At 44.2% G+C, this 17,020-nt stretch overlaps 1 protein-coding gene and 1 non-coding gene across 3 annotated transcripts in view; both read left to right on the top strand.

The window, feature by feature from the left end:
- The first annotated feature begins 440 nt into the window (after nt 1-440).
- Nucleotides 441-17,020, top strand: part of STK32B (serine/threonine kinase 32B) — a 339,814-nt gene continuing 323,234 nt past the window's right edge. Inside the window, exon 1 of one of the 2 annotated variants that reach the window (XM_059923343.1) lies at nt 441-783. In XM_059923343.1, coding sequence (XP_059779326.1) covers nt 732-783 — 52 coding nt within the window. In that variant the 5' untranslated portion in view covers nt 441-731. Of the gene's footprint in view, nt 784-3,568; nt 4,135-17,020 lie in introns of those variants that run through there. The other variant, XM_059923344.1, reaches the window with a different exon arrangement.
- On the top strand, nt 2,561-2,633 carry TRNAE-CUC (transfer RNA glutamic acid (anticodon CUC)). Its single transcript has one exon. It is a non-coding gene; the product is annotated as a tRNA-Glu (tRNA).

Below are 17,020 nucleotides of genomic sequence, written 5' to 3' on the forward strand. Positions count from 1 at the left end.
CCGGGACCGACTAACTACTGACCGAAGAGCTCCTTTACCCCTGAACCTCTACCTGACTCTAAAATGGGCAACAATGCTTTTTCTAACCGTTGGGTTGTTGAGAGGTGACATGGGATTGTGTTTATAAAGCTCTTGACTGAGGCCCGGCACACAGTAGATGCTCACGACTCGCTTCCTGCCTGGAGGGAGCGCCCCGACTCCTCCGGGACGACAATGCGCTCAGCTCCGGTGGGTGCAGCGGGGAGGCGGCGGCCCGTGCCCTCTCCTCCAGGCAGCCCCTAGGGCTGCGTTCGCCCGCTGTGCCCGCCGCGCCTTCTCCTTCAGGCCGCCCCTAGGGCTGCGCTCGCCCGCTCGCCCCCTCTGCGCAGCCCCCGCCCATTCCCTCCTTCCCCTCCTGCTCCTCCTCCTCTTCCCGCGCCGCCTCCGGTCTCCCGCGTGGAGCGCGCCTCGGCGGCCCCCGCGCCGCGAGCTCCAGCGTTCCAGGGCGGGCGCGGGCGAGGGGCGCGCCGTAAGAGCTAGCGTGGCCAGGGAGCGGCGGGCGAGGCGGGAGAGCGCCGCCACGGGGACGCCCGGGAGGAGGGGGCGCGGTTCCCGCCGCTGCGCGGCGCTCGGCCCCCTCCGGCTCGGCGCGCGGCTGCAGCCTGGGCTGGGCGCTCGCAGCACATTCCGCACCGGCACCCCGGCGGCCGGGCATGTAGTAGCGGCAGCTGCGGCAGGCGCCGCGGCGGAATATGGGCGGGAACCACTCCCACAAGCCCCCGGTGTTTGACGAGAATGAGGAAGGTAAGAGGGCGAGGGGCGCCTGCCCCGCGCCGCCCCCTCGGGCATCGGCCGGGCATCCCTCCTTCCAGCACCCTTGGCTGAGCGCCGGCTCTGTACCCGGCCCGTGCCGGGCTAGGGGCTTCTACCGAGGCTACAACTCCTCGCGTCGGTGCCCCTCAGGGGCCGGGATGGTGCCGAGCGCGAGCCCGGGCGGGGGATTCCGAGAGGAGAGTGAACCCGAAGGCTTCCCTTGGGGGAGCAGGAGGGATGAGTTGACTTCGGAGGCGAGTCTGGATGTTGCTTGGGCTCCGGGGAAGCCGAGGTCTCCTTTAGAGCCCGAGGCTGAAGGAGGCGTTGTGTGTGTGTGTGTGTGTGTGTGTGTGTGTGTACTACGCATTTGGTCTTGTGCACGGGCAGGTTCCATGCTACCCCCCTCATTCGCCCAGGACAGCTTAGGGAAACTTTTCTTGATTAAACTCTGTGTCTGGGCGGAAGGCATCCCGCTGTTGGCAGCCTCCCCGGTGGAGGAGTGGTGTAGGCGGTCCAAACCTCATCTAAACTCCAGAACTGGGTTCTTGTGGCTCAGATCAGTAGAGCTTCGTATTTGGAATAGCAGAACCCCTTTTCCAGCGCTGTGTGTCTGTGGGCAACTTCCTTAACCTCTCTGAAACCTTTGTTTCTTCACCTAGGAGAAGAGACTTATGAAATTGCTTACTACCTTAGGGGGTCGTTTGAAGCTTATAACCACTGGTAATTCATGTGAGAAGTGCCTTGTAAATATAATCGGTTACAGAGCTCTGCACAGTGTTGTTTATGTGTTAACTTTGCCTCTGAAAGCTCGGTTTCCTATTGCACTGGTTTCTCCAGTCTTCACTGTGCCCCCAAATGACAGCCAGGTCTACTGAGCATAGTCCCGGTGCCAGCTAGTGTTCTGGGGCTTTACATGTCCTCACTCAGGCCTCATGGCAACCGTATGAGGTGGGTACTTTTGTTGTTCCATTTTACAGTTGAAGAAAGAGTTGTGTCTTAGTCAGAGCTGGCTTTGAGGCTGGACAGTCTGCCCTGGAGGCAGTGCTTCTTGTGCCCAGGAATAGGCTTGTGGGCATCAGTCATGATCTCTAAGTCTACCAAGGCTGTGGGTGGTAGTCACACGCTCACCCTGGCAGTCCCTCTGAAAAGAATACCTGAATACAGTCAATGTAATTGAGTCAGGCCCATTTGGTCCTTTCTTAAAGGAGTTCCTAGTCTAGTGGCACTGAGGACCATGCATGGTGATAAGGGCAGTGAGTGGGACCAGTGCAGGGGCTTGGAGACCCAAAGAAGGCTAAGCCCTTCCTGGTTGTTTAGTCTGGAGCACAGGTAGATAGGGAGCCAGGAGTGGACAGACAAGAGGTAGCCAGGTGGGTGGGGGAGGCTCTTGTGTATCCCAGGAAGCATTTGGACACCATGTAGCTGAACTCTTCCCCAGTCAAGTTCATAATGACCCTGAATTGCTCTATGAAAGTCAAAGTGATCTTGACACTTAAATCAGTATTTAAATATGTGCTCTGCTAGGGACACATCCTGCTTGGGGTGGATGTGGGGCAGGCCTGTCCCTTTGGGAGAACTTCTGTCCTGTGAGGTTACATTCAGGGGTGCTCAGACCCTATGAGAAGATACACTCATGGACAGATGGAGAGGATGACTTGGGCCAAAAACTTTCTGTTCTCAATCAGTCAAAGGTTTCCTGTCTATTTTGGGGAACGGACCTATATTAGTCTGCTCAGCCTGCTATAACAAGATACCCCAGATGTGGAACTCCCTGGTGGTCCAGTGGTTAGGACTCTGCACCCTCACTGCCGAGGGCCTGGGTTCAATCCCTGGTCAGGGAACTAAACTCCCATAAGCTGCGTGACATGGCCACAAAAAAAAAAAAAAAGAAAGCATTCACAAGATACCCCAGATGCTTAAACAAAAGAATTTGGTGTTGGTGGTGGCTTAAACAACTGAAATTTATTTTCTCACTGTTATGGAGGCTGGAAGTCCAAGATCAAGGTGCCTTCAGGGTTGGTTTCTGGTGAGGGCTCTCTCCCTGGCTTGCAGACAGCCTCCTTTTCTTTGGGTCCTCACATGACCTGTGTGCTCAAGGAGATAGAGAGAGATCTCTGGTGGCTCTTCCTCTTCTTATAAGAACGCCTGTCCCACAGGGTTAGGGCCTCACCCTTATGACCTCACTGAATGCTAATTATCTCCTTAAAAGCCCTCTCTCCAAACATAGTCATGTTGGAAGCTAGAGCTTCAGCATCTGAAGTTTGGAGGGGACACATTTCGTCCCATAACAGGATCCTTTGATGAAAGCCATGGACTACTTTCCCAGAAGAAAGCACAAACTTATGCATCACTCCCAATTTTAGAGGTTCGTGGTACTAGCCTGGGTCAAAGGTCACGCTTTAGGTAATTTTTTAGTGTCTTTCTCTTTTATTTGCAGAGGAAATTTGCTTCCCTTATATCGACAACTGTCTCTATCCTTTATCCCAGAAAATATGCTTTAAATATCTATTGGCAAAATAGTTATATCTGGCATAGCCAACCTTTTGATTTTCCTGCTGTTGTTCCTCATTCCAAAAGTGGTCGGGCTCAAGGTCAGCTGCCTGGTTGAAATACAAGGTTAGGACTCTCCTCATTTTGCTGGCTTCCAGCTCAGTGAAACATTAACTTGTTTGATTTTGCCAGCATATGTCTCAATACCTGTGCAAGTAACACACTGTTATTTGCCGCCAATTGATTCGCTTATTTCATAGGCAGGTACTGGTCGTCTTTTCTGCACCCACCCCTGTGCTGGGCAGCAGGAATATGGAGAAGATGAAGGCAAAGTTCTAACCCTCAGGGAGCTGGCAGAGCAGATAAACAGCCAGGACAATGTAAGAGAGCTCAGGGGACTGTGGTATCCCACAGGAGGTGCCCTAACCCTGGGGCAGAGAGGAGGGATCAGAGAAGACTTCCTCTTAGACTAAGTCTTGCAGAAATGATAGAAGTTCCCAGGAAGGAGAGGTTGGTAGTTAAGGGAAAGGTGTTTCAGAGGGAGGGAACAGAATGTGCAAAGACAGATGGTAAAGAATAAACATGGCTCTTTGGGGAGGTTGTGGGGACTTTAGTACTCCTGCAATGTGGTGTGTGAGGCTGGAAGCTACAGGAGATGAACCCTGAGTGCTGGGCTGGCCTTAAAGGGCCCAGTGGCCATGTATTTGGAATTGACCTTATGGACATCTGTAGTCATGGAAGGATTTTAAGCAGGGCAGGGACATGGTCCGGTGACCGAACATGCTCTCCCAGACCAGAGCTGCTGAGTGGTTGAAGATGCAGATACCTACGCAACCAGAACGAATCTGATCTGTAAGTAATTTAAAGCTAAACTATAGCTGAAAATTTGCCATTGTGTAATTGTACCATAACTGTCTACATTCTGATGGCAAACATTTAACTTGCATCCAGATAGTATTAAAAACTGTAACTTAGTGATGCATTGTGTGGACTCCTTTTCATACCTAATTGGGAATCATTATCACAACTCAGCCAGGGAGGTCTCAGAATCTGCATTTTACTAGAGAGTTTACAGAGGACCTCCGGAAAACTGCCCAGGGTCCCATGGCCTGTGTATGGATGAGCTGGGACTCATGAGTTAAACACCCAGGCCTGTTTAACTCCAGAGTCTGGTACCTAACACTGTTTCCTGTACCACCCCTGAGGACCTACAGGAAAATTCATCCCTCATAGATATGTAGGACCAACGCAGAATGAGACTAGCACACAGGTGAGGCTGTGATAGAGGTCTCTTTATGCAAACGTCTATAGGAAGATAGTAACAGTGCATCCTGACAGCACTTGATCATTTACAATAATCAGCTACCATCTTCAAAAAACATTTTGTTGAGCTGTCATATCATAATGCAAGTTCTGGGAATGAAAGCAAAATCATCTCCCTTTCCAAATTCGTGTCAAAATTGTTTTTAAGTTTTTTTTCCTTTACCGTCCTAATCTATGTCTAGACATTTTTACATAAGGGTACACTTGCCACACAAAATGATTTCTGCTTTTTCTCTTAGCATCATGTTTTAAGTAGTTTATGTTGCTATAATGTCTTCAAAATTAATATTTGAATGGGCTAGGATATTCCATCTGATGGAACTATTGTAACTTACTTAAATGTTTTCTTGTTGTTAGACATGCAGGCTGTTTTCAGTGTGTCATCTTTATAAGTAAGTTGCCTGAAAATTTTATACGTAAAGCATTTTTCTTCTTTTAAGTGAATTCCTTAAAATGAGGTGCAGTGAGTGAGATTATTGGATCGAAAGGATTGAATAACTTCTAGGACTCCAGAAACATGTTCTTAAATTATGTTTCCAAAAGGTTTTTTTTTTTAATATCAATGTTGTATCAATTTATGGCCTGTACCCACATTTGAGGGTATCAGTTTCACAACCTTGTAAACAGCTCTGGGTATTCTCATTTTAGATTGTTAGGAGTTAAAGGGACATTTAAAAAGAAATGTAACTTCTATATTATTGTTGGGCCAGGTAACTTCACATGCAGCGTAGAACATGAAAGCATCTTCTTGGTTAACATAAATATACAACAAAAGTTGTTTAACTCTGGGCACAGTCAGATAACAAAGGCAATTTAAAAAATCACTCCCTAAAGTTGCAATCATGCTTTACTTGGAGATGGTCTTTTGAACCTGGGGTGTCCCTGTCATTGTGATTCACAAAGTGGCTGAAATTTCTTAATGGGGCAGGATTCACTTCCAACTTTGTCTCAACTTTTTTGAACTTGGGGCAAGCTCACTTATGTTATACATTGCTTTTCATGCTCGTACCAGTTGTGGCTTGTGCAAAAGGTGGAAACCAAACATATTCTGAGAAAGTTTGGAATTGCTTTGACTGCACTTTGTTCTTTATATATAGAGTACGTACAGAAGTAGAGGCTGGAGAGAGTCCATGTAAGGGATGTGGGCTTATGGGCTTGGTGTCCATATGTGTATCAGGCATGTGTGTGTCTAATGCAGGAGTCTAGAATGTAAAGCTTAGATTTTAAGATCTACACCTCACTTGAAAGTTCATTTTGATTTGTCTTGTACATGGGGGATTAAGAAAATTACCATAAATCAGTCTGAGATGGTTAAGTAGAAATGAATTGTAGGATGCATTTATACCTTTCAACCCTCCTAGAAAATAAATATGGACTTCATAAGGATAAACCATGTATTAATCATCTCTATAAAGTCAGACATAAGTATACACACTAATGGATTTCATTGACTATAACGTACACACTTTCCCATGTTTTGACATTTCTGAAATTGGGATGTGCTTTATGATCACTGCTGGTCATGGTGGTACTTGTGATGTAATTTTATTGTTTGTACATGGTCACAGTTGTTCGTACTAACATGATATATGAAAGGTCTAAAGGAACTCTTTTAAGGGATGCGAAAGAATCACATCATAGGTTAATTGGCAGCATTTCCTCCTTCTTGGTGGCACATAAAGTAATAGTGCATTTAATGTGGATGGCACCTGAAAGTAGATGGAATAGAGCATGCCAGCCTCCTTCAGCTGCAAGTGACAGAAAAGCAACATGAGTTCCTTTGAAGGGAATTAATTGGCTCTGGCCACTTCTCATCACTTCCATTCTGGTCCAAGCCAGCGTCACCTCTCTTGCTTAGGTTATTACAATAACTTCCTTAACTGGTCTGCTTACTTTTTCCCTTCCCCTCTTCTTGGCACCTCCATGCAGCAGCCAGAGTGATCCTGTTAACATGGGCATCATTTTTCGTGCATTGGTCTCTTCCTAAGGAGTTACAAGCTCCTTAAAGTAGGGATGTGGTGTGATTGATTCACTGCTGTGTCCCCAAGCCCTAAAACACCTGGAACATAATAGATGCTCAATAAATTTTTGATGGACAAATCAATAAATGGATGAATGGAGGTGTAAGTCTCATCAGCTGTGGCTGGAACCAAGTTCCTGAATACTATCATGAGAAATCTTCCTCCTTGGATTCTCTCCTCTGTGTGGCTCCAAGCAGGCTCTCTCGTCATGAGGCCCTTACCACCCCCAGGCTCACAGCCTCCCAACTCCAAGTGTGGAAAAGGGAGTATCTTTTTCACCATCGTTGCAGAGAACATTCCAGGGTTAGTTACGATGGGTTCTCATGAGGTCTTGGGCCATTCTTGCACCAATGATAGTGACCAGGGAGTCTGAGGCTCTAACTGGCCGGGCTGGATCTCATGCCCACCCTTGGATTCAGGAGGTGGCGTTGGTTCCCCTTGAGGCATTGGGACTAAGAAGATATGTGAAGAATATTCTCAAGGAATATTGGAGTATCAACAGAAGAAGAGAAGTGGACCCTGGGTCAGGCAGGTAAAAACAAACAGAAGCATCTACTCCAGTGAGTATTATTTTTGTGTTCCTTGAAACATGGAACATTCCTTGTTTATTTTGTTGCATATCCACTTCTGCACTAGACTGTGACTTACTGAAGAGCAGCAATTCTTTCCTTTTCACCTTGGTGTCTGCAAGGCCTAGAATGGGGCCAGTGAAGGCCTATGGCAGCTCTTTGTTGAATGAGAGATGAAAGTAATAACTTATTGGCGGCCAATTTCTTATATTCTTCTGAGTTCAGAAGCTGTTGAGAAACAAACGAAGAAATTTCAGGTGTATTATTAATAAAGTTGGTTTGGAGAACCGACTTGGATTTGAGTCCAGAATGACCTTTCTATTCTTGTCCCTTAATTTCAAGCTTGAGACTTGCTTGGGCAGAGAATTGAGTCTGTAAGGTGGGCTCTGGGACCGTGGTTCCCAGTCACAGAGAAACCCAAGAAATTTCCAAAAAATGGCAACCTGTAATGATCAATGGATATCGGACTCATGTGTGTCATGATTTGGGCTATCACTTCTCTTCCCATGGAGAGAGAAGGCAGATCTTTCCCCTAGTGCTTTCTGGGTAAGACAAAAATCCCTCTTTTATGGGATAGCAAAAGGGTGGAGAGGGGAGATGGCTCTCACGATATGAGCTGGAGTGGATAGGGTGTTAGGCTGGCGACAGGATTTATGATTAGTCTTGAGGGAAGGGTTTAAATGCCTTGAGGGAAGAAGTATCACTATTTTAGAAGGATCAATCAGCATAAGCTAGCACTGAGCTTAGGCATTCTCCTGAGAGAATTGGTAGGAACAAAATATTCTTAGCAATACTCAGTTATCTAAAATCTGGTCTCTGAGCTATTACAGACAGAGATGGAAAAACTGTTCTACAAAGAGCAGTGAGAGTCCTGACACCCTAAAGGGATATTCTCCTGCAGACGACAATGGGGACAAACAGTTTAGGATACCAGGGGAGAATTGTGCACCAGAACTACCAAGAAGAGAAAATCAGGCTTATTAGCCAGAGCCAACCAAGGAAAAAGTGAAGACCAATATTGTTACTGATCCTCAATCTAACTCCTTTCAGTCCTTGGTTTTTCTGACCTTCTTGGAGTGTCCTTATTCATTGAGGAGTCTGGCCTCTGGTTCCTGTTTCCATCTGTGAAGTCAGTAATATAAATAGGCCCCATTCTCTCAATGTGGGGCTTTACCACTGTTCACCCATATCCCGTCCCTGTTTATTTCCATGCAAAGAATTGTCCTTCCTTGTCCAGTTGCAGTTCTGTGGGAACATGTGACTTGCTTTGGTCAATGTGAGCAGAGGCAATGTGTGTCACATCTTGGAAAAAGTATTGACGAACTAGGTGTCACTTCGTATGTCTCTAACTCTAGGCAACCACGATGTTCTGGATGGTGGAACTTACTTCAGCCTGGTTCCCAAAGTGAGTGCAATGTGGAACGGAGGCCACACTGACTACCAGCCCACCTGACCTGGGACATGGCATCAGTGAGACAGACACTTCTGCTTTTTGAAGGCACTGAGATTTGGGGCTGCTTGTTACTGTAGCATAACACAGCCTGTCCTGATTGGCACACTTACCAAAACCAGCTCTCCCTCAGGTAGAGAGCATTCACTATTTTACAGTTAATTATTATGTTAGCTGTATTGTTATTGTAGATACCCTTTATCATGTTATTTTCCTTCTATCCTGATTTGCTGGGAGGTTTTATTATCAATGAGGGTTGAATTTAAGTAAATGCTTTTTCTCCATCTGTTGAGATAATATGTGGTTTTTCTCCTTTTTCTTTATCTGACTGGGTGAAGAATCAAATTTTTAGAGTATTCTTAAATAATAAATCAACCTTTCATTCTTGGCGTAAAACCCACTTTCTCATGATGTGATATGTTATTAGATTTGATTTGGTAATATTTTGTTTATAAATTTTTCATAAGAGGATATTATGAACAGTATGCCAATATATTTGAAATTTGGATAAAATAACTACTTTGGAAAACACAACTTAGCAAAAATAATACAAGGAGAATTTAAATATTAGAATAATTCTATATCTATTAAGGAATTGAACCTGTAGTAAAAATTTTCTTGTAAAGGGAAGTCTAGGCCCAGATGTCTTCATAGGTGAATTCTTCCAAATGTTAGAAATAATAATAATGATAATCTTCCGCAGACTCTTCCAGAGAAGAGCAAGAAAGGGCACACTTGTAAAAAAAATTTTATTGAAGTATAGTTGATTTACAATGTGTTAATTTCTGCTGTACGGCAAAGTGACTCAGTTATATATATTTATTCTTTTTCACATTCGTTTACATTATGGTTTATCACAGGATACTGAATATAGTTCCCTGTGCTCTACAGTAGGACCTTGTTGTTTATCCATTCTATATAAAATAGTTTGCAGCTGCTAAACCCAAACTCCCAGTACTTCCCTCCCCCACCCCCTTAATGTCTTTATTAGTTCTTTTAAAAATAAATTTATTATTTTTGGCTGTGTTGTGTCTTTGTTGCTGCACGTGGGCTTTCTCTAGTTGTGGCGAGCAGGGGCTACTCTTTGTTGCGGTGCGCGGGCGTCTCATCGTGGTGACTTGTTGCGGAGCACGGGCTCTAGGCATACGGGCTTCAGTAGTTGTGGCTCACGGGCTCTAGAGCGCAGGCTCAGTAGTTGTGGCGCATGGGCTTAGTTGCTCCGCGGCATGAGGGATCTTCCCGGACCAGGGCTTGAACCCGTGTCCCATGCATTGGCAGGCGGATTCTTAACCACTGCGCCACCAGGGAAGCCCATCTTTATTAGTTTTTTGTATCAAGGTTATATCGGCCTCATTAAAATAATTTGGAAGTATACCATTTCTTGAAATTCTCTGTAAGAGTTTGTTTAGGATTGTTATTATTTCTAAGTTTCACATGTATTGGCCAAATGTTCATAATATCTTCTTAATCTTTTCAGTGTTTGGAGGATCTGTAATGATATATTCTTTTTTAATTCTGATTTTGGTAATTTGTGTTTTCTCCCTCCTTAATTTATTTTTTGATTGGTCTTGCTTGGGTTTATCAGTTTTTTAAATTTAAAAATACCCTTGGCTTTCTTAATTATTATTTGTTTGCTAATGATTTACTGGTTTATGTTCTCATTTTAATTTTCTCCTACGTACATTTTGGTTTAACTTACTGTTCTTTTTCTAGATTTTTGAGATAGAATCTTTGATCATTGATTATATTTACTCACATATTCTGCTCATTATTTCTTCCTTCACTTGGAAGTTTCCATTGGAATTATCTTCATTTTGCCTGAAATATTTTCTTTAGCATTCCCTTTAGTGTATGACTTCTGGTGACAAGTCTCACTTTTTATTTGTCTGAAAATGTCTTCATTTAAACTTTGTTTATGAATTATTATTTTTCTGGATATCAAATCTGTATCGGCAGCTTTTTCCTTCAGCATTTTGAAGATATGATTCTATTGTCTTGTGGTTTTTATTGTTTCTGATTAAAAGACGATTGTCAGTACTATTTTTTGCTCCTTTTCAGCTGACATGTTTTGTCTTCCTGCTTTTAAGAATTTTATATTTTGCTATAAAATTTAAATCAGAAATTAAATAAGAAATTTAATTACGGTTTGCATAGGTCTGTCATTCTGGCCATTACCTCCTGCGGCTCTTGCTTCTTCAATCTGTGCTTGAGTGGCATTGTTATTTTTGCGGGATTCTTATTTTGTCTTCTAATATCACTTCTGACATTTTCTTTCTCCTCACATTATCAAACTCAAATTGCACAGATATTAGGCCTTATCACTATGCCTCGTATGGCTCTGACAATATTTCCGTATTTTAAAAAATTCTTTTCTTTCTCTTTGTTTTTAGTCCGAATATTTTCTTCTACCCTATTTCTTTTGTAATCACTTCAGGTCTCTCTATCTGCTATGAAGTATAACTTTCAAGTTCTTAATATTCATTGTTGCACTTTTCAGTTCTAGAATCACCATTTGGTTCTCTTTTATGGCTTTCACCTCTGCTGAAATTCTCAAAACTTGCTTTTTAATTATTTAAACCTATAAATCACGTTTACTTAGAAGACATGTTTGATAACTCCATTATTTGGTAACCTTCTATTTTTATTATCAATTGTTTCCTTTTAGACATCTTTTGTTTTCTCATTTACCTGGTTGTTGTTTTCTTAATGACATGCTGGGCATTATTTAGGAAACATTATTTAGAGAAATAATTTGAAGCTTTGGATGATGTTATGTTTCCTTAGAAAGGTTTTCTTTTCGCTTTTTGTAGGCGTCTAAGCTGGGGCGCCAGGAATTGCTTTTGATCTCAGTCCTCACAGAGATTGAGATGATGAGACGTCCTGTGAGGACAGTTCTCATCCATTTCATACTCATTGCTGGAACAAAGCCCTTTGGCATCCTTACGGGAAGCGCAGAGTTTACCAAGCCTCTTCCTTTTTGGTAGACTCTGATTTTTAGTATGTGTCCTGTCCCTAAAGCCTGCGAGGGCTTCCAAACCCTGTTTGACTTCTCAGCCTCCTGAAAGCTGTTTTCAGATTTGGCAGATACCTCTTGAGGAAGAGTGATCTCAGTGCTGGACCCGTCTCTTTGGGCTTTTCTTTTTCATCGATATTCAACCTGCAGCTCCTCGCTCCTTTGATAGCTCTATGAGTCCTTCAAATAGATTTTAAAATATATAGTTTGTACAGTTATCATAGTTCTTATTAGCAGGAAGGTTGACCAGAAACACTCTAGTCGACCAGAAGCAGAAGTCCTCTCCTCAGTGTTTATCTGTGCATAGTGCCTTCTATTTTAATAATAAGCTCTCCCTGGTACCCGTGTCACCTTAGGTCTACTACCCAACATGCCTCACTTTCACAACCATACTTCCCCCCAAAACAGTCTTCTCTTGGTGTCCTCACTTTCTCATGATAACTTGGTCCTTAACTCACTACATTGGCTTCATTATTTCAGTGAAATAGCTCGAGTCGAGTCACCATGATCATTTGGTTCTTAAAACTAGCATATGATTGTAAGTCTTTTCTTTCTTGGAAATAAGAAAATGAGCTCATGCATAAACTCATAATCCAACTGAAGAGTAGAGCCTGTCCTGTACTTCTGAAGCTCCCTGGGCTTCTCCCTGACTCCATCCCCTTTCCCACACTTTCTCATTCCTAACCATACAGTGTTTAATTGTTATTGCTTTATGAAATTTATAAAAATGGTACCACGTTTTATGTGTTCTTCTGTACTTTGCAGTTTTTGCTCAAGACTGAGTTTCTAAGATTCACCCACACTGTGTATAGCTGTACTCTCTTCATTTTCATCAATGTATAATGTTCCATCATGTGACTGCACCGTGAATTTTATCCTTCCTACTGACAGTGGACATTTGTACTCTTTCTAGTTTTTGACTATTATGAACAATGCTGCTATGAACAATTTTGTATATATCTCCTGGCACACATACGCAAGAGTTTCTCTAGAACATATACCATTAGGAAAATGGCTGGGTCATAGAATAGGTATATGTTCAACTTTGTTAGATAATGGCAAATTGTTTTACAAAGTAGTTGTACCAGTTTACACTCTGGTTAGCCATGTGTGGACACCTCCATTGCTCTACATCAGCACTGTTGTAAAGAAATATGATGAAGTCACCAAATGCAAGCCACACTTGTAATTTAGAAATTTCTACTAGTGACATTATAAAGGTAAAAAGGATTAGGTGAACTTAATAATATACTTTATTTACCCTAACATAACTAAAATATTTTAATTTCAATGTCAAAATTATTGAGATATTTTACATCCTTTTATTCATACTAAATCTTTGAAATTGGGTATGTATTTTACAGTAACAACATGTCTCAGTTTGGACTAGCTACATTTAAAGTGCTCAAAAGCCACATGTGGCTCGTGGCTACCCTGTAGGACCACACACCTTTCCTTCCTTGCCAATATTTAGTGTTATGGACTTTTTCATATTTGCCAATCAAATGAGCATAACATGGTATCTTATTGTTGTTTTAAATTGCATTTCCTCACTAACAGGTTGAGGTTTCTTTATATATTTCGTTCCCAGTTTTGTGAAGTGTCTGTTCATAGCTTTGTTAATTTTTCTTCTAGAAGTCTGCCTTTTTGGATTGATTTGTTCTTTACATATTCTAGATAACTCTTCTTTGTCAGTTATATGTGTTGCAAATATTGTCTCCTATTTTTTGATTTCCCTTTTTAAGTCCTTTATGATGTTCATTGGCTGTTCCTTCTCCATCTTCTTTGCAAGTTCAGCCTCCTCCCCCTTGCAGTAAATCTTGGAATTCCTCAATACTGAGCCCTTGTACCTCTTCCTTAGCTCTCTGTGCCGTCTCTCCAGGTGATCTTGCCAACCCCTACATGTTCAGTCACTCTGTACCAGTCTGAGTGCAGTCAGGAGACCAAAGCAATGTCAAAAAGGGAAAATGTAGTACAAAGGACTGTCATTCTAGTCAAAAGGTTAACTTCGAAAAGGAGTCAGGACTCTAGGAGATCCACAAGTAGCAATTTCAGGAAAACAGCTGCTCCCGCTAGGGCTGAGGGTGAGTTAACAAGGAAAGAACTCAGAAACCTAGAAGAGGGCTTCCCTCTCCATCTAGGCTGTTTCAGATCTCATTGGGAGGGCCTGGTTGTCAGAGGAACAGGCATCCTACTGGGTGGCACAGAAGCTTGCCGGAGGATGCTGGCTGCAGCTTGTGCAGGAGGGCTGCTGAGATAAGGGCTACCAGGTCCCCTGCACCCCAGCCTACTGCAGCACGTGGAAAGCAGCACGCTGGAAGAAAAAGGGACGTCCCTTCCTCCCACTCTGGACAGGCAGCGTCTCTCTTGCGCCCTCTATTGGCCATGCCGAACATGAAGCCAGCTGGAAATAAATGTCCACAGGGTCCTGTCCAGTATCACAAAGCAGTGGATTTGGAGCTGAGAGACAGCACATGAATAACTGGTGCCTATTCCTCTAAAACAATGACTCAGTAATTTATTTCCTTAATTCACATTTCTCCTCTGGGCTCCCAGTCTGTGTGCCTGTGTATATATTTCCACTTGGATGTCTCAGAAGATTTAATACCTCAAATTCAAAATGACCTCAATCAAACTCATGTGTTTTTCAGAGTTTCCGAGCTTAGTGCACAGTACCATCATCTATCCAGTTGCAGGAGCCAAAATCTCTGAGGTTTTCCTTGATCCTTCCATCTCCCTCACCCCCGTGAATCCAATTAGGCACGTGGCTGTGTTGATTTTACCTCCCAAATATCTCCCAAATCTGCCCTTTCTTTCCAGCCTCACCACTACCATCTCCATTCAACGTCGCCCCTCATGGGACCCCTGTGCTGCCTCCTGACTGGTCTCTGTGCTCCCTCTTGCCCTTTCAGTACATCCTCCATCCAACCACTGGAATCACAGTTTTAAACCATGAATATGACCAAGCTGGTCCTGCTTAGCGGTCCTTAGTGGCTTCATTGCTTAGTGGCTCAGTGGATATTTTTGGAGTGGATTTGTAATCACTGAACTCCCAGCAGCCCTGGGCGGCAGCTGGGTGGATGCAGGGTTGGACCCTGGGGGGTCTGCAGGGTAGGCGTTTGCATGTTAGCTCGAAGGCAGGGGTAGGTCCCAGAAGGGAAGTGAGTCCCACACTTTGTTCCCAACATCAGAGCTGCGGCTTGATGCTCTTTCAATCACACTCCAGTTTCTAGCCCCGCTTAGAGATAGTATATTGGCCTCTGGGCTTATGTATCTCTGGGACACAGCAGGCGCCCTGCCAGGTACACCCTGGAATCTTCCAGCAGGGAAGCCCTGTCCACAGCACAGTGGTTAAGAGCACAGACCGTGGAGTCAGACTGCCTGGAGTTCCATGCTGGCTCTGCTACTTACTAGCTGAGCAACCTCAAGTAAGTTTCTTCTCCTCCCTGATTCTCAGTTTCCTCATCTGTAAAATGGGGATTCAGTGGTACTTACTTCATAAACTGTTCTGAGGAGTAAATGAGTTACTATATGTAAAATGCTTACTACATAGTCTGGCGCATAATATGTGCTATGTAAGGTTTATTAAATTAGATTAAGTTTTGTGACTGAAGAAGGTCATGCACAGAGGTTAAAAGGACAGGTTTTGGGGGTTACACAGGTTTAAATCCTGATTTTTCTACATATTGTCTAACTGTGAGCAGTGCCTTAACCTTCCCAAGCCTCAGTTTCCTCCTCTGGACAATGGGATGCAATCTGATACAGTTGCCATGGGAATGGAGTAAGGTGGTGCTTCTTACAGTGGACAGCGCTTAGGAGGGCACTTGGCCCAACACCTGGCAGCATGATATATGTACAAAGAGAGAGGTCAAGTGAGGACTGCTGTTCCTTTCAGCCTGAAGAAGGAAGTTGTTCTGACTCCCTCCTGCCTTCAACCCCTATCGTCAGGAGGGATTCCTCATTTCCATTCTCCTAGGAAACAGCCTGTTCAGACAAGCTTCCTTGCCCGAGTCCTCATCACATCTGTCAGGAAGGCCAAGGCCTATTTTCAAGAAGCCCGACTCTGGCAAGTTGTGCGGAACAAGCGATCAGGGATAGCCGTCCTCTTGCTGGTGGTCGATGCCACTGACATGGATCAAGCCGACTTTTGAGTCTTTTTGCTAAATCTCTTGGCGGCCCCTATGGAGGGCTTGGGAGTGGAGTGGGATTTTTAGGGAGGATTAGATGTCGGGCCCCCATCTTTTAGAAAATGTCCATCATCTTAGGTGCTTGAAGGAAAAAAAGAAAATGACTTCTGGATGCCTCATATTGTGGATTGAGTTGAGTCCCCCAAAATGAGTGTGTTGAAGCCTAACCCCCAATACCTCAGGATGTGACCTTATTTGGGGACACAGATGTAGTTAAGTTAAAAAGAAGTCATTAGTGTGGGCCCGAATCTCATAAAAACAGGAAATTGGAACACAAAGACAGACACACACACAGGGAGAGTACCATGCACACATGGAGGCACAGGTGTGGTGATATGACCACAAGCCGAGGCACACCGAAAACTGGGCAATCCACCAGACGCTGGGAGAGAGGCAGGGAACACGTTCTCCCTCACTGCTCAGAAGAAACCACCCCTGCTGATCCCTCAGTCTTGGACTTCCAGCCTCCAGAGCTGTGAGAAAATAAATGTCTATTGTTTTAAGCCACCCAGTTTGTGGTACTTCGTTATGGTGGCCCTAGGACACGATTTCACCTTGTTTTACCATTATGTAGTAACTTCAATGTGACGTTCCAGAGGAAGCCACAAATCAGGTCTGGGAAGTGTTTCCAGAAAAGGCAATTTCTTTTTTTTTTTTAAGATTTTTCTTTTATGTAGACCATTTTTTTAAAGGCTTTATTGAGTTTGTTACAATATTGCTTCTGTTTTACGTTTTGGTTTTTTGGCCTCGAGGCATGTGGGATCTTAGCAGCTCCCAGACCAGGGATCGAACCCACACCCCCTGCATTGGAAGGCAAAGTCTTAACCACTGGACCGCCAGGGAAGTCCCCAGAAAAGGCAATTTCTGAGTCAGTCCTGAGGTAGGGACAGGAAGCATTGAGGGGGGGTAACATGGGAAGGAAGGAAAGAGCTGAGAAGGTGGGGCTGGGGGGGCCCTTTAAGGCTAGGGGAGAAGCATGTGCAGAGGTGAATGGGTGGAAGGAACAGGGAGGTGTTCAGAGTTAATGGGGAGTGAGTATGGTGGGGGAGGGGGCATGGGGGAGGGAAGCCATAGAGATGGGGCTGGAGACTTAGGCCAGAGCCAGGCATTAAAGGGCCTAGAGTGTCATGCTATGTATCTTGGTTGGCTTGGGTTGCCACAGCAAATACCACAGA

The sequence above is a fragment of the Balaenoptera ricei genome, chromosome 5 (genome assembly GCF_028023285.1).
Source record: "Balaenoptera ricei isolate mBalRic1 chromosome 5, mBalRic1.hap2, whole genome shotgun sequence".
Classification (NCBI taxonomy): domain Eukaryota; kingdom Metazoa; phylum Chordata; class Mammalia; order Artiodactyla; family Balaenopteridae; genus Balaenoptera; species Balaenoptera ricei.